General features: G+C 36.7%; 2 protein-coding genes across 4 annotated transcripts in view; one reads left to right on the top strand and one right to left on the bottom strand.

Annotated features, from left to right (window-relative positions):
• Nucleotides 1-24,964, bottom strand: part of ralgps1 (Ral GEF with PH domain and SH3 binding motif 1) — a 127,522-nt gene that overhangs the window by 51,676 nt on the left and 50,882 nt on the right. The gene's annotated exons all lie outside the window — the stretch shown is intronic.
• On the top strand, nucleotides 1,650-22,094 carry angptl2b (angiopoietin-like 2b). 2 transcript variants are annotated; one of them, XM_052563496.1, is made up of 5 exons: nucleotides 1,650-2,261; nucleotides 12,750-13,623; nucleotides 19,726-19,919; nucleotides 20,709-20,979; nucleotides 21,063-22,094. In XM_052563496.1, the coding sequence occupies exons 2-5, from the start codon at nucleotides 12,762-12,764 to the stop codon at nucleotides 21,260-21,262; spliced, it is 1,527 nt and encodes a 508-aa protein (XP_052419456.1). In that variant the 5' UTR covers nucleotides 1,650-2,261; nucleotides 12,750-12,761; the 3' UTR covers nucleotides 21,263-22,094. The 2 variants fall into 2 exon arrangements, with proteins under 2 accessions (XP_052419456.1, XP_052419457.1); XM_052563497.1 differs by having other exon boundaries at nucleotides 1,661-2,267.

The following is a 24,964-nucleotide window of genomic DNA, read 5'->3' as shown; positions in this document are numbered from 1 at the left end:
AGCATCTTTTTAGGCTGGCCTCAGCCAGTCGGTTATATAAAATATCAAGGTGAAAGTCATCATAGCTTGCTTAGTAAAGACCCAGCTACCAACCCAATTTTGAGAATAGATTAACAGCGACATTTTTTTTATCGCCCGATAAGAGTCTCCCGTTAACGCAGCATGTTAACGCCGATAACGGCCCACTACTAATTTCTCTCTCTCTCTCTCTCTCTCTCTCTCTCTCTCTCTATATATATATATATATATATATATATATATATATATATATATATATATTCCATTATATGTATACATATAAGCTACACTACATACCAGATATCTGGACTATGCTTTCAGCATTTGCTTATATCGACATTGCAGTAGGATAATTTACATAACTGCTTTTTATTTTTTATTTTTTAAATGAATAAAATAAAGAGTGGTGGATTGTTCAAGAACATTTGTCTTTTGGTTCAGAGCTCCAAGATCTTTCTCAAGTTTCATTGCTAACCCTTTTTATACTTCCCCTACTGAAAAGAAGATGAAAGTCTGTTCACAGTCTGAAGTTAATGGATCTTGATTGATCAGAGACAGATGATGATGGGATACACAGTCAGTCAGTGTGGATTACAACTCCCCAAAGATCTCAGGTGAGATCCTAAAACCAGGTGAGCTGTGACCTTATAAGAATCATAGTTTCTGTTCCACATCTGCTCTAAGAACACCTTGTGAGCCGTACAAAGAGTGAACGTTCCATAGAGAAATATCCCACATCAGACAGCTTGTAAATACCCTCAAACTGATTTCCTGTTTTGGGAAATTAAAACAATTAACAGGACCACCACAGCATGCTAGAGCTTTCATTAAAGTCCATAGACCACCATGGAGAAATGCTTATAAATGCAGGGAAATGTGAAATTAATTATCTTGGGAGTAGAATAGTTTTGCATTTTTCTTAATTTACTTCATTTAAAATATAAGTTTAAATGTTTTGAAATACATTTCAGGTAACCGGTCCACCGGGTCAAACCACAGTGCATGTGCTGTTCACAAATTCAAAACCACAACCCACTGGCCCCTGAAAATGAAACGGGATGCTACCAATAAAACAAAACAAATCCAGACCTACTCCGCAACAACAACTACAAAACAGTGGTAGTACAACGGAATAAACAAGCTGTTGTCAGTATAAATAACTGCATCCCCAAACTCCCGCACATAAAAAGTAGCTTTGTGATTTATTTCCAGCAATAGCAGAGATGCACAGGTCAATCACTGTTATTATTACTTTTTATAAACCAACTCCAACGTAAATCCAAGAAAGAAGTTCATTATCTCAATTAAAAGCCAAAAAAAGACAGAATTGCCATGCTTCCTTTCTCTTTTCCTCTCATTTTGATCTTCCCACCTCTCATTCTAGCCAAGTTCTTAACCCTATATCCATGCCCAATTAGGACCTGATTGCTGTGACATCACTGAACTCCAGACAGCCGTTGCAGCTGTTAGCCGACCAGCCGGAAATAGACACAGAAAGGGAGAACTGAATAGCAGGGGTTGTGAATACGGGTGGGGGATTAGAAGCTCATGCTTTCAGATCCCTTTGTGCCAAGGGGAGGAGAGAGTGGAGAGGGGGTGGACCAACCCCAAATCTACTGCCTGTTGTAAAGAAAAGAGGGAGAGAGAGAGGAGCAGAAAAAGTTAGTGCAACAGAGGTGATGGACTTAGTCCAGTAAGAGTGACAGGGAACACAAACTCTTCAGAGGGCTAGAAGAACATGCTGGTGGACTTTCATTGCCTTCAAAACCCAGAGAAACCTACAGCACTTAATATACATATCTGCTGATCTTCTGAGGTCTTCAAAGTCCTCTCTAACATCTCCTTGAAATACTTGACCGTAAACATTTTAAAAGGACTTGCTTTCAGTCATGCTTTGATTAAACTTTTCAGTTTGTTTAATATGTATTTAACATTTCACTCCTGTCTCCCTGAGAAGAAGTAGTTTTTTTCAGAGTTCTTGAGAGAGGATTTGCAGGCTTTGCATCACCACACAGACAGAGGTGTTTAACTGAGGGCTTGTAGACTGAAGACCTTTCCACTGACACCGAGGACATACTAACAAAAGTGAGACAGTGGGGGATTACTACAGACCGAGCGAGAGGAAACCCCACAGAGCATTTCTGCAAGTTGTGATGACTATTTCCACAGGGGCACTTCATTCGGTTTCTCCTGGGCATTGACGGATATCAAGAGGGTGCTTTGCAATAAACTGGAATCATCTGGTAAGGGTAAGGTGAGCCCTGAGGCTCAGCTCGCTCTCTAAACATGTGTAATTGCATCTGGCTCACCACAATGCATGTGCTAATCTTGGAATCTTTTTAATTTTGCCTTTTTGTAACATGCTGAGATCAGGGGTTGTTCTATGTGCTTGGGTAATTGTTTTTAAGCTCCCACTCCGCTGTTGTCATGATTGTATGGATAACATCTGTCTCCTCGGGTGACATTTAATTCTGAAAGATAATCTTTGCTGGGCTTGATGAGGACACGGAAGTAAAAGATTTGGAGACGGGGTGTTTTAGCGGCAACAGGCAGTTAATTGGTAATAAACACACAATGATTGTTATCAATGAGGCTCCCAGACGCAATCAGAGACTACAAAGCAGCCACGTGAATAATGACGTCTCTGCAGGCATTCAGACCAAAAGAGTTGTTCCCCGTGTGCTCTATGAGAGTCTAGACAGGTTTACGAACACGCTGAGGTGTGAATGATGGACAAAGAAATAAAAAAGTGGTTTAAAACAGCACGAAAGGAGTGTTTTCAGTCTTATGATTTAATTTTTCATTTTAGAATTTGAGAAAGGAAAAGAAGAGGGATGCAAGATGGATGGAGGGAGGTAAAGTAAGCTACACATCCCACTCCCAGAGGAAAATGATTTGCTGGGACAGGATGCTAGAGAGCTGACTGTTAGTGTGACTCTGTTTCATTCCCCAGGAAGCTTTTTTCCATTTGTAGTAATCGGAACGGAGGCAGACTTCTGAATCGGGCTTTGTTCAGCCCTGATTCTGTTTGAACAAGAGAGAGTTTATGGGTGAAGATGTTTTCAAAATATGACTAGTCTTTAGTGTTCTCTTTATTGATGAACATGCCATGGCAACAAAATACACAAAGCTAATAACTGAAACTGTATACAAAGCCCTCAGGATTGTTTCTACAATTGATTTTTAACTAGATGTCCTTGAAGGTATTCCAAGGGTTCGCAGAGAGGATAACATATGTCGGATTTGATTGTATTCTCTTATTAGTAACTACTTACATTTTTTATTATATTAATGGAAATGTTTTAATGAAAGAAATCATAGATTCTTACCTAAACAAATTACAAAACTATTTTTCTCATACTGGGGTCTGTCTGGGTGCAGGGTCTGTATAGTAGGCTGATCTCATTACTATCTGCAGGTATACATACGTAAAGTTTGCAAATATATTTAAGTGCATTTAGATAGGCTGAATGGTACAATGTTGATGTATTTATGCTACCTAAAATGTATAAGTATTAACATATACACAACTTTACAGAGACAGACGCGCTCAGAGCTAGTGCTGTCACTTTTGTGAAAAAATCATTTTCGATTTTTAAGACATAAGTGTTCATTGAATCGATTGTAAAATCGATTTTCCATGTCTAAAAAAAAAAAAAAAAAAGGTTTCCTTTTTCAATGTCAAATAACAGACGAACGTAAATAGAGCGCTGGAAACGCACAAGTCAGCAATATTTCTTATTTATTGCCATGAACTTTCGTGAAGAATACCAAACGGCAACAGGAGTGCAGCATTCTCGAAAAAAATATATATGCAGAGGGGACGGCTGCCATAACAAAAGAAAAACATCACTGCAGGCTTCATTTATGATTTAGGCAATTCAAAAATCTCCAAGATTATTTTTAATAATGATTCAATCCATTTAAAAAAACTGTTAAAAAAATTAAACTGTAAATGCAATCCGATTCTCTGAACTGCGTCTGCGGCACAAACTAACACGGCGGCGCCCATCGCGCATACAGCTCAACTAACGCAATCGTTATAAAGGTGTTTAAACAACAATATACTTCCACTTGCATGTATTTGGCAATCGGAATATCAGATATTTCATGTCATAACTAAAACGTTTGTGAATATTCTGAATAAAAAAGGAAAAATGATATAAAAGCAGATCATCATTCATTCAGCGCTGTTGCTGCTGCAGTGTGTCACGTGACAAGCAATGACGCGTCACCATGGAAACGTCACCCTCCCTCTCACAATATAGTTCCCACGTCCCTGGTAGTGTGCGCGCGCTGGCTTTAGTGGTGCAGTCAAGGGCACTCGTAAAACTGATGTTTGTTGTGACTGCCAGAGTTGTATGCAGGGCGAGCGCGGAGAGGGGAAATCTATATTGTCTATATCGTTGCTTTTTTCGATATTAATATCTTGAAAGTTCATATATAGATATAGATACGATAACGATATATCGTTCAGCCCTATTCCCAGTACATTATTATAAACTGTATACTGTTCAAACTTAAAAAACTAAATAAAAATAAAATGCATTTATTATGCTCTATTGTGTTTTTGCAGCCTTGGTGAGCACAAGACACTAAAAAAACAAAAAAGAGCTGCTAAAACATTCTGGTAAATTATAACTCAAATTTAGGTCTCCTCCTCACACAAATCCAACAGAAAACTTCAGATTACTTGACAGATAACTTTTAGGGCATTTTATGCTAGCTTGAAAGTTTAAGTCACTAAATACTTTTATGGGAAAGGGCGACTTTCTGCTAAGTAGGGATGTAACGATTCACTCAAGTCATGATCTGATCCACGATTCTGATTTCTCAATTCGATTTATTATATTTTTTTTTTACAAAATGAGATTTAAGACAAACTATAAATTAAATGTGTCCCTTTATTATTGCTTGGACAAAAAGTTGCACGATTCTTTGTGAAATTGAAATGTAACACTATAATAATATACTAATATAGCACTTGCATATTATTGCTCTTTTAAGAGGCAACCACTACAATTTTAATAATGATCCAAACAAAGATGCCATAAACATGCAACATGATTAGTTTTTAATCTAAAATAGATTATATAATTTCAAAATTTGAGGCAAAAACTGAATGATTTGACTTCAGTTTTGTGAAACTATACATCAAAATATCTGCATGAAAGCTGAACGAGACGCAGATTCAATCTCTGCCAGCAGGTGGCGTTTAAAGGATTTCCTTGGCTTCCGCTGTAAATAAAGCAGTGCTGCATTTATGAACTCTAATATGCATTATACAGAGGTAAGATGAAAAGAATAAACACAATCCAAACTTTTCTAAAGACAGTAAGTTCCACTCAGACATACATTCATATAAACTCCTAAACCCTAATTCAATCGCCATTTGTTTAGCATCTCAACCCATTTGAATAGTCACATATTTGAATCGATTTTCAGCTGGCTCACGGTTAATCGTTACATCCCTACTGCTAAGTACATACAAAATAGCATCATTTTTGGGTGAACTATACCTTTAAAACAGAATGTGACACTGTGGAACATCATTTCACTAATGATGCACAAGCAGGTCCATTGTTAAAACATGTGAAAGGCCTGTGTTTAGTCTCATTACTCTGTGTGCTCCGCTAACCTATATACTGTATATCTCTGTAGTCAGAAATAATTTGTAGGGGCACACAGGCACAAATGTAAGGTGAAGACTTCATCAGCCTTCCCCAGCCTCTGTGTGTGTGTGTGTGTGTGTGTGTGTGTGTGTGTGTGTGAGAGAGAGAGAGAGAGTGTATGGCAGCTTGGCTCACCCTAATGAGGAGGGGTGGAATTCAAGGAATGCCACGCTAAGGTTGAAATGAGAAGGCCAGGCGAGAAAACAAGGGAATGATGGAGCGAGAGGGAAAGACTGAAAGAAGACGTCAAGCAGCTGTGTTCCCTCAGCCCCTAATCAATGACTCAAAAACTGTGATTGTGCAACAGTCAGACCTGATAGGAGTAATGACAGCTGATGTAAATGACTGCACGCTAATGCTGTACTAATGCTATGGGTTTAGAACAGAATTTAAGAGTGGGCTCTCTTTCAATTCATGAGTTGGAATTAGAAATGAATTGGCCGCAGCACACAACATTTTGAATTTGAATGACAGGAAAAGCAACTTACCGGATTTGAAATTCTTTTTAGAGAAATTGTAGTTTATTAGTTAGTTGATGACCTATCAATCTATTAATAATCAATAAATTATTACTTTAATCAAGTAGATAATTTAATACTTATTGCTATTTATTTCTTGATGAATACATTTTATCCCTAACTCATGATTCACATTCATCTAAAATAAATACATAAACCATTTTGTTGCAAAACGTACTGATGGCATTGGTTAAAGAAGGATTTCTATACTTCTGAATGTTCCAGTGAGCACTGTTGGGACCGTAATCCAGAAGTGGAAAGAACATCATTTAGCCATAAACCGGCAACGAACAGGTACTCCTCGCAAGATTTATGACAGAGGAGTGAAAATCATTATCAGAAGAGTTGTCCAAGAGCCAAGGATCACTTGTGGAGAGCTTTAGAAAGGCCAGCATGTACATATATTTTAGATAAAATAATAAATGCAATAAATAATGCACTCAGCTGCCGTGGCCTGTATGCTCGCTCACAACGCAAGGCTTTATTGCTGAAGAAAAAAAAATGTTGAAGCTCATTAAAGATTTGCTGCACATCATTTAGACAAGTCTGTGAAATAATGGGAGAAAATAGTCTGGTCAGATGAGACCAAAATCAACTCTTTGGATGCCATAATACACACCATGTTTGGAGGTCAAATGGCACTGCACATCACCCCAAAACATCATGGTGTAGCACTGGCAAAATTCATATAATTGAAGGAAGGATGAATGGAAAAATGTACAGAGACATCCTTGACAAAAATCTGCTGCCATCTACCAGGATGAAGAAGATGAAATGAGGGTGGACATTGCAACGAGACAATGATCCCAAACACACAGCCAAGGAAACTCTCAATTGGTTTCAGAGAAAGAAAGTAAAACTGATATAATGGCCCAGCCAATCACCTAACTTGAATCCAACAGAAAGTCTATGGAAAGAAGTAAAGATTAGAGTTCATAGAAGAGTCCCACGGAACCTTAAAGATTTGAAGACCGTTAGTGTGGAATAAAATGGCCAAAGTCACCCCTGAGCAATGTATGTGACCAGTTTCTTCATAAAAAAAAAGGTGTCTTAAAGCTGTCAGTAGCAATGAAGGCTGTTGCTCAAAGTGTTAAATACATTTCAGTAAGCAATACCTTTTCCCTGGGTAATTCCATTTTATTACACACACCTTAATTTCTGAACCTATTATTATTATTTTTTTTTGTATGGATGGAATACATACATTACATTACAGCACCTTTAGAAATATATCTAATGAGAAAAATGGTGATGTGTTCAACACTTATTTATCCGCTGTAAGTAAACAGAGCATACATGGAAACTAAATAGTTTCAAACTTTGATTATTAATATCATACCTGGAAACACGATACATTGAGAATATGACGACATGTTTAATAGCTAATTCTGAATAACATAAAAAATTACATTCAAAATCAAATTATAAAGGACAATTCTGCATCCTGTTTGCTACCATTCCAAGGTATTTTGTCAATGGCGCACAACAAGGCAGAACTTGTTTCCATCTGTTATTGTTCTCTACCTTTTAAAAGGTGTTTCTTTATCTTTAATGATGAATATGTGGACTAGTTCAAAAGCAGTTCAGTCATGCTGTAGCTTGTGAGTCATGCCACATCTGTAATGGAACACTGGACGAGGTAAACTTCACTTTGGCCTTCTTGAGGGACACTTCTTGAGGTACGTGTCAGAAGGACAGACTCTGGAGGGTTTTGTTCCCACCAAAAGGGTAATGACAGCTCTATGGATTAGGCAGATGTGCTTTCTCTTGTCCTGCTACTCACATAGACATTTCACCACAGACAAAAGCATTTCCATTGTGTCTTTATGCTGGTTGGGGAGTCCTAGCTCTTAGACTTAGGGACTCCATTGAATCACATGTTCTCAAACACATCTTATGTTCCACTCAGAGCAACCACAGATATTCCCCTTCCTAGACACACACAGACACATGAATCCAGACACACACAGAGGCACATGCTCACACACCACAGTGAAACCGCATGCCGCCCGCAGCATTAGCTCACACGAGATGCTGCCTGCTGCAATGCCCCGTCCGTCTGACACTCTGTCAGTACATCCAACAAGTTGCAAGTCTAACCTATCATTATTGGTCTGTTACAGCGGCACGAGGGGGTTCCTCAGCCTCACATGAAATACACTCTTTAGTGGAAACCATCATTATTTTTTCCTTTCAGGAAAAAGAAAGAAAAACTATGTTTTTCACACAAGATTGATGCACTACAGTTCAAAAGTTTGAAGTCTGTAAGACTTTTTAAAACATTTTTGGAAAATAGTCTTATATGCCCAACGAGGCTGCATTTTTCTGATCAAAAATACAGTGAAAACAGAAATATTATTACAGTACAGGCAGCAATTCTTACTATTAACTTAGCATGCCTATTATCAACAGATTGGCTGTTTATTAGTACTTACAGTATGAAGCACATATTCTGCATGACCATATTCTACATTTCTAATCTGACACTATACCTAAACTTAACAGCTACCTTACTAACTATTTATAAGCAGCAAATTAGGAATTTTTTGAGGCAAAAGTCAGTTAATGGTTTGTTTATAGTGAGATTTGGACCTTAAAATAAAGTTACAATTTAAAACTGTTCTATTTTTAATATATTTTCAATTGTACTACAGTTGATAACAAAAATCATGCTACAATCGCAACAAACAAGAGAGAGCTAGTCCATATTGTAATATGAGAAACATATTAAGAAATATCTAACACTGTATGCAGCAACTGATCAGTCCGAATTGTGTATTGTAGGTTATATACAGCATTGCTTTGGACAATGGTGGGTATTAGGAGATATCTGACAATGAACACAGTGATTGACCAATCAGAATAGAGTATTCCAGATAATTTAAATATACAAAAACCAAATACAATCTGATTGATTTACTGCCTCTCCTGGAAAATCCAGCTTATAATGGTAGCTTATAATGGAAACTGGTTTCTACTTCTAGCTGGTCATTAGATTGTGAATCCTTCTGGACCAGCTACTAGTTCAGCTATTAGTCACAGCAGTTTTAAGTTGTCGGAATTGTTTGTGAAACATGGAGGTTATCTGATATTGACTTTAGACTACCTAGAAACCAGCTACTGTGTTTCAAAACACAGCAACTGGCTTACATTGATTTTTCAATAGATGTCTATAGATACTTCTTGTCAGTCAACAGCTTTTAAAATTTCTGTCTGTTTATTTAATCTGTCAGTAAGATTAGAGAGACAAAAGCAGTTTGTGATGAGTGGAACACAGCTGAAGAGTCTTAATCAAACATGTCTAGATAGTAGAACGGGGACATGACATGAGAATGACAAGTTTTCCATGGGACAGAAAACTGCAGGAGGTTTATGTCTCACATATTATTACAATTCTTTTTCTGCGAAGATTATGTAACTTAATATCAGTGGCAGGAAATACAAAAATAGTTTGGCAGCACAAATAAGACTGATACTGTGTAAACAGCTCTTAGATCATCTTTCATGTATTTAAACAGTAAGAACAAGGAGATGAATAGAAAGAGACAACCAGACTTGCAAAGCAAGCTGGCTTTTAGCTGAATATTTCCATGCAGACACACTGGTGAAGTCATGATGTGGACAAACAGATTGCAGGTTTCTGTGCATTTGCTGACTTCATCGGCAAATGTCTGTTATTGTGTTTACTGTGCATAAACAAACACAATATAATAAACAACACAAAGTTTGTTCGCATCGATCCTTCTCAGATAGTCAGCTTGACAAGCAGAGATGTTAATACTAGTGGCAAAAATGTTTCATCCAGTCAAAATCCATCCATTAGTGCTAACACTGAACCAAACGCCCCTCTGGCTGTCCTCCCAGAATATGTTATAAAATTCAACTAATGAGAACTGCAATCCCCTTTTCTCCAGATAATTCCCCCAAAAAACTCTGCTGTCAGCTTTTGCCATGATGATAACAGGCTGGAATAACAGAATTGTGGACATGTTTTTGGAGTAAAAGAGATCTATGAAATGTAAGATGCTAAATCGTTCTTCTGATCTGGGTCAGTAATAATTAGAGCTCGTGAAACTGCTCTATTTTACAACAGACAGATTTTCAGTTTGTGCATTAGTGGTGACTCTTTTTAGTAATGAGCGAATTACTGAATCATTCACTCGATTGATTCAGAAACACTGTTTCAAATGATTTGTTGACACCTTCTGATTCATTAATGAACAAAACAAGTGACAGTCTTTATACAGTAAGTGAGTCACTGAATCATCTACTTAATCAATTCATTCAGAAATATGATTTTTTTTTCAAGAACAAAACAGCTGTCTTTATAAGTGAGTAATTAACGTATTCAATCAATCATTTTTTTTTTTTTTTTTTTTTTTTTGGGCACAGTTTATGCATGCCTTGCACAATGCATTTTATATAATAAAAGCTTATAATCAGAGTGAAATCCCAGTGCTTGTATAAACTAAAGCTACATCAAATTTTCCATTCTCCCTCTGTGATGTTCAAGCCTTTGGCAATGTTTGGTTAACCAAGTGCTGTCATTGAGAACTCATTCATTTGGCAGCTTACCAAAGCAGAGTCCTGCCAGGACACCCATGATGACCAAACAATACATTCAGCAGAATTAAACACTCTTTGTCACCCTGCAACTGGGGCAGCTCCATTGTTCAACTGGGAATATGGTTTTTGTATGAGGTGTGGGTGGTCAAAACGGGCCTGATTATGGCAACAGTGTTGTTTAATAAAATTATTCAAAACAAGTGTTTGGTAATTAAAACGACAAAAGTGCAACAAAATTACTAAAATTGTAAAATAAAAACAAAAATGAAATGGAAGTTATTTCAAAATATTAATATTATTCGTTTCTTAATACAAATATCTATATAACACACACACACACACACACACACACACATGTTGGTATATGTGGTTTATGGGGACTCTCCATAGGCATAATGGGTTTTATTCTGTACAAACTGTATTTTCTATTGCCCTACCCCAACCCTACACCTAAACCTAACCCTCACAGGAAACTTTGTGCATTTTTGGATTTTCAAAATAACTAATTCTGTATGATTTATAGGCGTTTACAGGGACAATAAACCTCCTCATTGTAATACCTGTGTCATACCTATGTCATTATACAAATTTGTGTCTTCGTTAACCACATCAAGCTCACACACACACACAAGCTCACACACAAGCTCACACACAAACACACAAACACACACACACACACACACACACACACACACACACACACACACACACATATATATATATATATATATATATATATATATATATATATATATATATATATATATGTGTGTAAAACCAAGTTGAACAAAGCAGTGAATCTCTGGAATATGCTCATTTATATGAACTTCCTGAATAGACTGATTCAAAACAATGAATCATACAATCTAACACAACATCTCAGAGAGAAACATTTATGATATCCTGAATAACTAGAATAAATACATTTTGCCAAGACAACATATGAGGGAGAGGATGCTATGAAAGTCTTTGAGGGAGATTCAAGTCTAAAAGCTCCAGTGAGGCCAAGAACTTACAGAATATGGGTCTACTGAGCCTCATAATTTCCCCACTGTGAGGGTCAGCCACACTCCTGTTTGCTTCTCCATCAGTGCTGGAGGAACACCAGATCATTACTCCCAGTGAAAACTAATCTGTCCCAAGAGATCAAGAGCTTCCATGGCTGGGTTAGAAACAGGGGTAGCTCACTGACTCCTGTTGTAATGAGTTCTCTGGTGTGACAGATGTTGAGTGAGGTGCCAGATCTCCTGTCTAGATCAGCTGGGGTTGTGTTAGTTTGGATAAGCTAGGCATGTTCAGACAGATAGAGGGGAAAATTAGACTCATGCCTCCCATAGGCCTCAAGGATGGAAAAATATATCAAAGTAAATATATTAAGGATTAAAGTTCTGACTCTTCCAAAACGATTTAAGGGAATTGTATGCACAAAGGCAACTTTGATTGTTGTGATGTGAATGATATATGCTTGACTTGAGGTTCAATGAAACATAAGAATGTCCACAAAAAACATTTTTTAAATGTAGTTTAAAAAACATGGGTAAGCTTCTTAAGGTACGGTTAAAATTTCAGTTTCTCTGGCAAAAAAAAATAAAATTAAAATTAAATAAATCCATTGTCTGTTGTCAATAGAGTAGTGATATTTGGATCACAATTTAGACAGAAGTCAATTTAAAGCCAAGCAGCTTTCTGTTGGTAGAAGTGGCAAACTCATTGCAAAATGCATTGGGAAATTGTTTGCTGTCCACACTAATATCATACTGCAATTTTGGAGAGTCACTACACATGACATTCTACAACCTAAACCAATCTTGACACAGAAAGTCAAATGACCTGATATGAAGATATTAAGCAGCAGTGAAGCAATTTTAGTTACCCTTTGTCTTAAGATTATGCCAAACTACTTAAGATTTTGAAAAATATATTTATAAATTAATAAAAAAATGATTAAAAAATTCTCCACTCATGTAATTCCCAGGTGCGTGTGGTCATGGATGCCCCTGCGCTAGTATGGCTGGTGTTGCTCTTGGCGAGTGGAGGGTTTCCTGGAACGGAGGGCAGCCCTCAGCAGTTTGATAGCAGTGACGAAGGTCCAGAGGTTGAATTCCTGTCGACCTCTCGCACACGACGGGCTCCAGAGCCTCCAGTGCAGGACAAGTGCTCCTACACCTTCATCGTACCCCAGCAAAAGGTTACGGGAGCCATTTGTGTGAACTCCAAGGAGCCTGAGGCCGTGCTGGAGAACCGTGTCAATAAGCAGGAGCTGGAACTCCTCAATTCTGAGCTGCACAAGCAGAAGAGACAAATCGAGACTCTACAGCAGCTTGTAGAAGTCGACGGCGGCATCGTCAATGAGGTGAAGCTTTTGCGCAAGGAGTCCCGTAATATGAATTCCAGAGTGACGCAGTTATACATGCAGCTGCTGCATGAGATCATCCGCAAGAGGGACAATGCGCTGGAGCTCTCTCAACTGGAGAACAAGATCCTCAACCAGACCTCCGAGATGCTGCAGCTTACAAACCGCTATAAAGATCTGGAGCATAAGTATCAGCACCTCGCCTCACTTGCCAATAACCAGTCAGCGCTCATTGCCCTTCTTGAGGCGCAGTGTCAGAGGGGACCACCGGTTGTGGTACCCAGGGTACCAGTCCAACCTCAGCCCCATCCACAACCTCAACCGCAACCCAGACCCTCACCACCCCTCAATAAACCCTTCCAGCCAACAACCTTTAACCGTAACAACCAGATCACCAACGAGATCCAGAGCGATCAGAACCTCAAAGTGCCTCCTGCTCCTCTCCCCACCATGCCAGGAGGAACTCACAGCCCGTCCACCACAAATAAACCCTCCGGTGAGTCTCAGCTTCATTTCTCCAGTGTTGCATGTACTATTTGAAGGGAAAAACTGAAATGAGAATACAATGCTTGCATTTTGAGGAAATGGAGTATAGGCTTTACAAAACTTTCCTACACAAAACAAAGCCAACATACACCAAGTGTTCCCTTCAAAAGTCTGAGCTCAGTAACATTTTCTGTAAAAGGGCTAAATACTTTCATTCAGCAAAGACACATTAAATTGATCGAAAATAACAGACATTTAGAAAGAGGCCTAAAAAGACCTTAAAATAGAAACATTTGTGCAGAAATGTCAGAAGCAACATTAACAGTTATTGACATTAAATAATTCAAAGCATGATATTTCCATTTGATGACTCTTATCCTTGTGTGGATTTCAGTGCCAATTTTCTCTTACAGTCATCATTATATAGCACTGCCTATCAAAAGTCATTAATCTCGAATTCTCTCTGCATAGCAGCTCCCACTCAGAGATGTGACAATAAAGAATCTGTTGTTGTCTCAGCTTTGAAATGCCAACATCTAGTTTGTTAATCTGGTCAGATGATGAATATCATAAACAATATTTTGTGTTGAGTCATGCCCATGGGTGGCATTGTTAAACATGGACAACAAAAACTTATGACTGACTTAATAAAATTCATCAAATTCAGACTGAATATAAAATTTCATTTTGCATGATTTTAATGATCTAAATGAGAAATAAATCAAAAGCCTAATTTTTAGAGATAAATAATGCAGAAAAGCTTTATTTTCCCCACACTGAAAAAAAGTTTTCAAGCAGTACCTCATCTAATTAATAATTTGTCTTTCAATTCAGTTTACAATTATTTGTTTCATTTTTCAAATAATATTTTTTTCGTTCAAAACATTGTTGAATATAAATATTTTTCATTAAGTGCTCAACGGAAAAATATTTGTTTGGATGAATGTACAATTTCGAGCATGCCTGCGCATGCGTATTAAACAAAAAAAGCGACGACCAGCCACCTGATCTTAATTCAGGGTTCCCACACATCCCTGCAAATGTTTACCCTGCGATTCATTTTGTGTTTGAGTAGCTGGCTATGGTTCGGCAGTTGGTTCAGTATTTTTAGTAGTATAATCTGACAAGCCTTGGCAATCAGCTGTTCTAAATGCTGCCAATTTATTTAAGTTTACATTGTATTATGACGGTGTACGCAACAACTCCATACTTGCGTTGTTTCAAACTTTTTTTTTTTTTTTTTGGCCGGTGGATATTATTTGTTGCATCATAAAAAAAAAAAAGATTTCTGATGGGAAAAAAAAAAAAAAATCCTAATTCAATGCTTGTCGAATTCCACAGATTTAAGAAAATGTCAATGTTTGGCAGCTACTAAATGTTAAAAAATGTTTAAAAAAATCTGAAAATGTCAAACTCAGAAGAATGTTAAAAATCTGACACTTTAGTAGCAAGTTACGGATATGTAAAATGTTAATAAAATTATGTATTAAAATCTTTTTGGATTAGATTTGTATCAGATGCTATTAATGATGTTTCTTAATGGGAATCATGTTTTATTAAATTAATGTTTTTATTTGTATAAAACTAAATTTCTATTAACTATTCTATTAAGATAAATTAAATCTATATCTGTTGGATTGGATAAAGTTAAATATTTCTAATACATATTTCTTAAATTTAAAACAATTGTTTAATTGAATCTTTATATATTTGATTGAGAAAACTAAATTATTCTAATATTTCTTAAATGAGAAAGTTTTTTTTAATTAAATCTATATCTTTTTGTTTAGATCAAAAATAGAATTTAAATTAATTTACTTTCATCAACAAGAAAAATATACTTTCTATCAGGTTTTACTAAATAGTTTTCATAGACAGAGAAAATATTGTTTAGAGAAAGTTATTTATTTTTAATTGGTACAAGTAATAAAATATAGATGTGAACCATTACCCTAAATTTTTTTAATTGGTTGAATGAATTTTTTTTTTCAGTGCAAAAACCTGATGGTTTTTAATGAAAACCAATACTTCATTGCAATGAACATGACTGTTCTTGATCTCAATCCAAATTAACTTTCCTTAATATTTTCAGCAGTTTTTAAAACTTTTCTTCAATGTGTTTAACATAATGCATTGCAATATTATAAAAATAACATAATGATTTGCTTATATCATCCACCCCAAATCCAACATATATATTTTGTCTATTTATTATTTAAACTGAGACAGCGAAAATGAAAAAGGCATCTTTCAGTTGATATATTTCCACTCCATCTGGTGACATGAGCAGTTTCCTGGCTAGGTCTGCCTGCATTAATAGAGAAAGGTTACACAAATTCTCCTCAATGAGAGTCAAGCTTTTACAATAGGACTACAGTACGAAAAAGAACTCTGGAAGAAAATAGAGAGATTCTGGACAGAAGACAAAAAAAAAGTTAAGGAAAGAGGATTGTCAGGAAAAGTTGACAGTGACTACGTTTGGAAATGGCATAAGGAATGAGCCACATGCTGCATTTAAACTATGCATGTGTATAAATGTGTATGGTAGTTACTCCTTATTATATATTAATTTACATTCATTTCTTTAATATATATATATAGGATATAATTAATATATAAGACATATAAGAATACCACTCATATACATTATGCCATATGTCAATGACTCAACAGTTATTGTTCAGCAAATTTTCATGTGCAAAATCTAGGCTATCAAACATTTTGTGTGAGGTTGGAAGAACAGGTTTAAGTTGGTCATGCAAACTTACTTTTTGACCACAAAATTTAAGATGCACCTTAAAATTTTAGAAGCATACATGTATATGAATGTGGCCCTAAGTGGATGTTAAAAGATCAAATTCTGTGTGTATGTTTTTTGCTGTTTGCACACATACAAGGCTTGTTCTGACAAAAAACAGAACTGGTTGTGATAGTAAAGCTGCAGTGATGAAAAAGAAGATAAGATAAGTGGAGAAAGAGCAGGGCAGGGAGGGAAGCAGGACTCTGGTGAAATGAAGTCATTTATTCCAGTGTTACCAGACATGCGCGACCCAGACATCCCACACAAACACTGAGCTCTCTCAGGTCTGGGGCATCCTGAGAAATGGTCTGCTGACGGATGTGCCAAGTTGTTTTAACACGACCCACACCACTGAAAATCGGTTTCCTCTTCCTCCCTTCTTCCTACCATATCTCCTCTAAAGTTCACTTCACTTGATGGATTCGTGTTCATCTCCAGTTCAACACCCCATTCATCTCTGTGAATGTTAGCTACAATCTTTTAAGTGAAGCCGATTTTCTTTCTACTGTTGGCCATTAGAATGTTTTTGTTCAGAATGTCTCTCATTTCATCTCTTATACAACTAATCTAAACGTTGTCCATTTGTCTGCCAGACATAACAGCTGCCTTTGTCTAAACGTCTCTCCATAAAGCCCCCTGAACAAGTAAAGCAAAATATTGTCAAATATATTGTCAAATAGCAAATGTGACAGGAATTTAAAAATGAATAAATGAATCAAATAATGCACCTTGGAACCTGTTTCGGGCTTTTCTGTTTTGTTCCTGTCTCAATTTCTTTTGTTTACTTTTTTCTTTTTAAATAGATGTTTTGGCACAGATGTTGCATTAAGTGGCAAGTTTCCATGGTGTAAAATGTTCTACAACCAATTAAACAGAAGGGAGCTTAAAAGGAGTTTCTAATTTGCTGACAAGCAGACTTCTCCCAGGGAGAGCAAGACACTGGTGCCTCCAAGATAATGAGGCAAAGAATGTGGAGTGAGGTGCTTTTCATGTACAGTCAATCAAAATGTGCTTGGAATTTAGTACAAAAACACTGATACAGCCTCTAATACAGAATAAAAACTACATTTGCATATTTGAAATAGAGTGAGGGTCAAAGGTCTGACAGAAACTGTAAACTTTTTCTAAATCAATAATAAATACCAAATGTTAAGATATTTTATATGCACTACCAGTCAAAAGTTTTTGAACTGTAAGATTTTTTTAATAAGTATCTTCTACTAACCAAGCCTGTATTTATTTGATCCAAAGTACAGCAAAAACAGTCAGTTTTAATTATTTTTACTATTTAACATAACTGTTTTCTACATTTTAAAATGTATTTTATTCCAGTGATTTTGAATATTCTGATTTGCTGCTAAAAAAAAAACAAAAAAAAACAAACATACTTATTATTATAATTATGCTGAAAACAGCGGATTAGAATTTGATGAACAGAACTTATCTGAAATAGAAATCTTTTATAAAATTATAAATGTCTTTTTCATTACTTTTGATTAATTTAAAACATTTTATTAATATTAATTTCAATAATTTCTTCCTATTCTATAATTTCTTTCTGTTCATCAAAGAATCCTGAAAAATGTAAATATTATTCTTTATTTACTTATTTATTGTTAGTAATAATATAATTACTACTAGTACTATTACTGATAATAATAATTAAATAAACACATATGAAATAATATACTGTAATAACAAGCATTACATAGACTAAAAACATTTAGACACATCTGTCCCTTGAGATGAAAAAAAACAAAAAACCCTACTGACCCAATAAAAATAGCTATTTAATATGTTCCTGGGATAGGGAATGTTGGAATGGATTCAGTTTTATTCACGGTAAGAGCCTAATGAGCCCCGTCTGTGTTGTTATCTTAGATTTGTCAGGTAGTGTGATGGCTCCTATTCTGGCATGCAGTGAAAATCAGCCAGCCAGAGATTTCAGAAACACAGACACAAACCGGCTTAGTGGACTGTGTACTGGAGGCTATGTGACCAGCTGTCTGGGGTCTGTTATCAGAAATGCAGCCAAAAATATCTAAATTATAAGAGTCTGAAGTATGTTACAAGTGAAAGTAACTGGAGCAAAGTCTTGCCTAAGTTTTGGTACAAGACACAGCCATCTCATTTGTAAGTGTACCATCCAGAGTCCTGAAGACGTTGGAGTGGCTGTGAGCGAGGGCCAGCCGTTGGGCATGAGGCCTACTTTTAATAAGCTACAAGATGAGAGTAAACACTGAAATATTACAGACTACTGTAAGTAAACCAGATGGCCTCAGACGTGCTTTGAGGCTGAGATGTCAGATAACTTTGGTTGGTTGTCTGCCAGATCTGACAGTAAAGAAAGCACGGTTAAAACACACAAAAAATAATGGAACATGCGAGAGCTTTTGTTTAAGTTTGACTGCTTTTCCACCTGAAAAGATCATCATATTAATCCAATTTAATGTTTTTAATCAGCTTCACCAGTAAGGTTTTGCTAGTGAATAGCATACTTGTGCTGCTCCATTTGGTAGACAAACACCAAACCAGCTTAGACTAGGGTGGAAGTTCTCCTTAGCTGGTCTTCCTCCCAGCTGGTTTAGTGCCCAGACAAGGAGACGACCAGTTTAGTCTGGTTTAAGATTTTTTTTTTCCCCCACCAGGGTGAGTATCAACCTGTGTTTACAGTTTAAAAAAGAAGATCAGAGAGAGAGAGAGAGAGAGAGAGAGAGAGAGAGAAAAAAAACTGGATCAGGGAATGATTTTGAAGACAGCTAAATTATGGATGTTCTTCTGGTTCTCATTGGAAAACTATGAAAATTGGAGCCATTTTTGACACGTCCCTATAAAAACACTGCTCTCTGCCCGGGGAACTTTGGAAGTGCTTGCTAATCTACTTGCTACTGCATTATTTATCAAACGGGCCTTTCTTTGGCATCCGTGCCAGCTTTATGTTTGGCTGGAACAGCAGAGGCAACTTCCCAGGCCAGAATGGCAGCCAAGGTCAATCCTCTTCTTACGTTAAGAGCTTTTCCAGCTGTGGCACAGAAGAACAAGAGACTTAGCGGGAGTAGACGCAACTGAGAAAGACATACAGGGGGATCCTGAGTATGACTTCCTTTGATTATACAACTGCTTCAGCTTTGCACCTGAATTTCCCTTCAAGCCAAAAATTATTCCTGTCCATCACAGTGTCATATTCCAAATATTAAATCTGCCAGCAACAGACAGGAGGATTTCTATATAAAAAGATACAGCATCTCTAAGAATCTAGTATCGGGGGATACATCTTGTATGGGGTAAATTTTCAATTATTTTTTTGTCAAGGTCCCTGGAAGGATTGTCTGGAGGCTCTGGAGGACAGTCACACTAACAGTGGCATGCACCTGGTGAAGCCGGAGAATACCAACAAGCTGATGCAGGTGTGGTGCGATCAAAGACAGGATCCTGGCGGCTGGACCGTCATCCAGAGAAGATTGGATGGCTCTGTCAACTTCTTCAGAAACTGGGAGACATATAAGGTGAGCCAATTCTGGATGATAAATTACTACGTTTATGACGTTTTGGTCGATAAATGTAAAAATAGGGTAAATGAGCAGTACAATTGAACATACAGAGATGTGATACATGCCTTCCTTTACCAATGGTGTAAGTAAATTTATGTTTCTGTGGTAACAGCTTGCTTATGTTTTACCTTTTACACCTATATCTCTACACATAAACTAAGTCGTATGGCAGTGAACATACAGAGCCACGCACTTAAAGAGGTTTAATGAGGAGCATATGCCAAGCAGAAACTACCACACTGTGTAGAAATGCCTCGGTGCAAATAAAAACATACTTAATTGATTTCTGAACATTAATATGTATGCTTTATGTATGACATATACAGTATGCAATATGCAGATAAATCAATAATGTGTTCAGAGTTCCTATTCAAAGTGTGCAACAGAATCACTGTAAGTTTAGGGTATTTAAAAAAAAAAAAAAACTACATTTGAATCCTTGCCAAGCACAAAACAAACAGGTCTTCAAAGCCCTGCAGATAGAGTATTAAACACAAGGAAAGACGGAATTACAAGTGCTTCACTGGCTCAAAAAGATGCTTATCAGTGCAAAGAATGTGCTGGCTAATGAAAGGCCTACCAGTAAAGCAAGAGAGCTAGAGAAGAACAAACCCTACAGCAAATGTCATTTTTCAGCCTCAAGGACATGACAAATTAACAAAGACTAAGTATTATACACTAAACTAAATATTTTACATGGTCCATCAAATACTCAATGGCAGGCCCTCCTCTGTTTTATTACAGCAAGGCTTTGGAAACATCGATGGAGAGTATTGGCTGGGTCTGGAGAACATATACTGGATAACCAGTCAAGGGAACTACAAGCTGCTGGTCACCTTAGAGGACTGGTCTGGACGCAAGACATTTGCAGAGTACGCAAGTTTCCGTCTTGAACCTGAAAGCGACTTCTATAGGCTCAGGGTGGGCCGCTACCATGGCAATGCCGGTGACTCCCTAACTTGGCACAACGGGAAGCAGTTCACCACTCTGGACAGAGATCACGATGTATACACAGGTATCAGTAAAATTTAACTATTAGATTTTATAATTTATGTATTGACCCATCTTAAAACGTGATTTATTTATTTATTTTTTCAGGCAACTGTGCCCACTATCAAAAGGGAGGCTGGTGGTATAATGCCTGTGCCCACTCAAATCTGAATGGTGTGTGGTACAGAGGAGGACACTACCGCAGCCGCTATCAGGACGGCGTGTACTGGGCAGAATTCAGAGGAGGCGCCTACTCTCTCAAGAAGGTTGTGATGATGATACGACCCAACCCCAACACCTTCCACTGAGCAGCGCGTGAACACAGGGAATGAACCGATAACTGCTCCCCAACGGTCGCCATTCACCCTATAAAGTGCAGTTCACTTAGATTGTGGTTTAGCTTCCTATGTAACATAGTTAAATACGATATGTGGCAAAGCAACAAACAGTGTCTTGGTTGATGTAATTGAGAAGGAGCACCAAATTGACATGGACTACAAAAGAAAGCTATTTACAACACAGAAATTGCAGTGTGATAAATTGGCCAGTTTCCCTTAAAATGTTTGTCACTACGAAAGTCATGAACATGATGTTCTTTTTCTCTCTTGTTCGATCAAATCAAGTGAAACCTGTTCATCTTTAAATATACAGTGCAATTGCGAATCTGATGTCTGATGTTTCAAATTATTTTGTTAAATAGGCCATAAAAATATATATATATATATGAAAATAACTGATCAGTAGCCTACTCATTCATTGTTACAACTAAGACACAGGACATCCAATCCAGTGATAAATAGCTTATGCTTTTCTAGTTTATTCAAAGCTATGATAACATATTTCCTGATGAGATGAATGACTCATAAGTTATTTCACAAATATCATGTTTGAAATTCATATAATGCTGTAGTTAATGCATAATTAAACATAAAAAACACATCTTAAAACAGTCATCAATTGCTCCATCTAAACTGTATTTACTGTGTAAATTAGCTGTTGGTGTCAAATGAAGATCCAACATGTTTATGTACATATAAACGTAATATTGTTGAAAATAATGTGTCATTTGTAATATACTGTAAGTGTAACTGATTTCCCCAAGCACGGTCAAACTGATGCAATAAAGGATGTACAGCTACAGGTTTTGTCTGTGAATGGAGTGGCCTACTATAGCTATAGTTTAAGTTTATGAGCCAAAGTAAAAAGTGAAAAGCACAAGCAATTCATTCAAAAATGCTACATACACCAAATTTGCTCTTTGACTAGATAAATGTTATACAAATATAAATATAACAAGCTACACTGAGTATCTGTGGCTTGCTGCTGAATTACTCTTTGTAATTTTTCCCGTCTATGGTTGAAAAAATTTAACATTTTGATTTAAATTAATACAAATAATAATAAATGAATTTGCTTTTGTTAGTTATTTTATCTCCAGGTCATTAGATATGTGTGACATGATTACATTGCGTTTTCTTTTTTAAACGATTTAGATCACACTTGCAAAAATATCAGAACAATTTCAGGTAAAAAGTCCATTGTCTGTTGTCAGCAGTTTAGAGATGTACAGCTTGTTTCAGAAGTCAACTATTTTTTTTAATAATTGAAATGCAGGGTCAGAAAGCTCTCAGATTTCATCAAAAAAAATGACAGAATGACAGAATTTTCATTTTTCAATGAACTATCCCTTCAAGGCTAACAGCTTTTAAACTCTAAACTTCTGTTTTTAGTGAAGTGGTAAGTTATGGTTTTAATACTTTCGAAACAGTATCATGATACATTTTTCAAACAATAAGTTGTGATTATTCAACATGTGATGCTGTGCAATTTCCCCATACACTTATATTCCAAGTGTAAAACAGGATGCGTCTTTTCAGGAGTTACTTTAGTACAAACCAATTTTATCCAGTATAGCCAACTTCCACGCATTTGGCGTGAGACACATGCTTTTAGGCACTGTCTTGCGCTCTCACTCTGTCCATGTAAATCTCACACCAAAGTGGCAACCCTACTTGCGATGTGAAACAAAGTCTCAGCTTTCAGATGTTGTAAGCTTTATACTAAATTCAAACAATAAATACCGTTTTGGCGCACTTAATGTGGCGTAAATCATAATGTAGCTCTTCAGTTAGAGCCAAAGCCATTGAAAAACAGAATTGCAACAAGCATTGATCTCGCCGGCGTCGGCGCGTGGTTCATCGAGCTCTCCAAACAAACCAGCAGTGATAATACATTTGAATGGGCTTAAGCTGGATAGATGGCAGCTTCACTAAACAGGTATTTTCAGCATTTTTTGGGTAAACATTACAGCAAATTATGCATTGATTATCACGTAGATGACATTTTCAGTATCATTTTATTCTGGAGACTGATGGAGAAGCAACATTAATCTGATTTTCTTAACCCTCAGGTTTTGCTTACTTGTGACCATACTGCTTAACTATTTTTTAGTTAAATAGGTGTTCGATATTTTAGGTCAATCATATTTATTTAATATTTTAAGGAGATCTTTTGACACTAAATACTATTTGTGCAATAATGATGGTCCATTAATGCCTTTTTTTCTAACATTGATATTACTTATATTACACTTAGTGTATTATTTAAGGTTAACATAGAGAAAAGAGTTTTAAATTCCAATGCAAAGAACCAAATTAGAATCATTTTGTGGATACATGTATCTAGAATATTGCAGGTCATACCTGCTTACTTATTTTTAAGTTTTTCATTAAAATAAATAGTTAGACATGATTAAACATTAGATTTATATATATATATATATATATATATATATATATATTATGTAATTTAAAAAAAGTAAATAAATTACATCCTTTATTTTAATTAGACTCGTTTAAGTACACACAATGAATGCAAGCAAATACTGAAGTTCAGAATGGTGCTAAAAGTAATTCACCCCCCCCCCCCAAAATAAAAATAAAAATAAAAAATAAAATACAAATTCACTCCAAGCTGAACTCATAAGTTTGCAAACCTGTGAATCAATCTTTTTTTTTTTTTTTTTTGTAAAATCAATAATGCAAGTTCTACTAAATACATCAAAAATAATTAAAAGAGTGTTTGACAAAACCCCAAACCATTTCATTTCCTTTTTCCTTCGTCCCAGTGGGAAATGGAAAGGGCCACTGGAGAAGCACAGTGGAAACTGACAGATTTGAAGTGACAGCCTGCACAACCTCAGCCACGTCAGACAGTCTTTCCGTCCCTGTGGTTTCAGCTGCCTGCTGCTCAGAAATGGGAATATGTTACACTGCAACTAAACCACAAGCTACCGGCACCAGGTACAGTGGTTTCTGCTGAGTGACGTCTGAGAAAGCCCTCTGTTGAGTGGGACGCAGTTTTCTGACACACTGCCCAAGTGGAAGCAGACTCTCAATGTGGATTATGTAAAGGAAAATCAGTTAATGAGAAAGATGTGTGTGGCTGAGAGAAGCGAGACTGCATGCGTCAGCTCTATCCGCATGTTTACCTTCTTAGAAATGACAGTGACTGTCTGTTTGTGCATTTCAGACCTCTAGAAAAGAACCAGCCCACAATTTACAGACCAAGAGACAATTTGAGTTACAGCCGTCTGAAGTTATTCCTGACTGGTCTTTTAGTTCTTTACATAACACAATGACACAAGAGCACCTGGAAAACTCTGTGACCATGAGCTTGGGACACAAACATGTGGCAATGACATACTGAACGGTCTGTTACATGGTTTAAAATCAAACTTTCACATCTTAAATTTACCATCTAATCAAAAAAAGATTTATAACAACCCCACAATAAAAAACATCCAAAAAGCCTCCTAAAGGTAAAGCCTCCAGATCCCTTTCTGATAAAGTCTAGTTCTCGGTTAACAGCTGGATTAGTAATATGGACCATGCTTTGGATGAATAAGAAGGAAGAGCGTAATTGAGTGAAGGATTTGGATCCTGTTTCCCACGTGAGTCACAATCCTGAGGGAGACATCCATTTCAAGCGCTGTCAGTGCCTTTAGAGGA

Source organism: Carassius gibelio, chromosome B8, assembly GCF_023724105.1.
Source record: "Carassius gibelio isolate Cgi1373 ecotype wild population from Czech Republic chromosome B8, carGib1.2-hapl.c, whole genome shotgun sequence".
Classification (NCBI taxonomy): Eukaryota; Metazoa; Chordata; class Actinopteri; order Cypriniformes; family Cyprinidae; genus Carassius; species Carassius gibelio.
Note: the sequence above shows the minus strand (reverse complement) of the source record. Positions and strands in the feature narration are given on the sequence as shown.

What these genes read in the sequence shown, in the direction of transcription:
- angptl2b (XM_052563496.1), top strand. Translation starts at nt 12,762, where the DNA reads ATGGATGCCCCTGCGCTAGTATGGCTGGTGTTGCTCTTGGCGAGTGGA. An exon ending in GAAACTGGGAGACATATAAG is followed by an intron (nt 19,920 to 20,708) that starts GTGAGCCAATTC and finishes GTTTTATTACAG; the next exon opens with CAAGGCTTTGGAAACATCGA. An exon ending in AGATCACGATGTATACACAG is followed by an intron (nt 20,980 to 21,062) that starts GTATCAGTAAAA and finishes TTATTTTTTCAG; the next exon opens with GCAACTGTGCCCACTATCAA.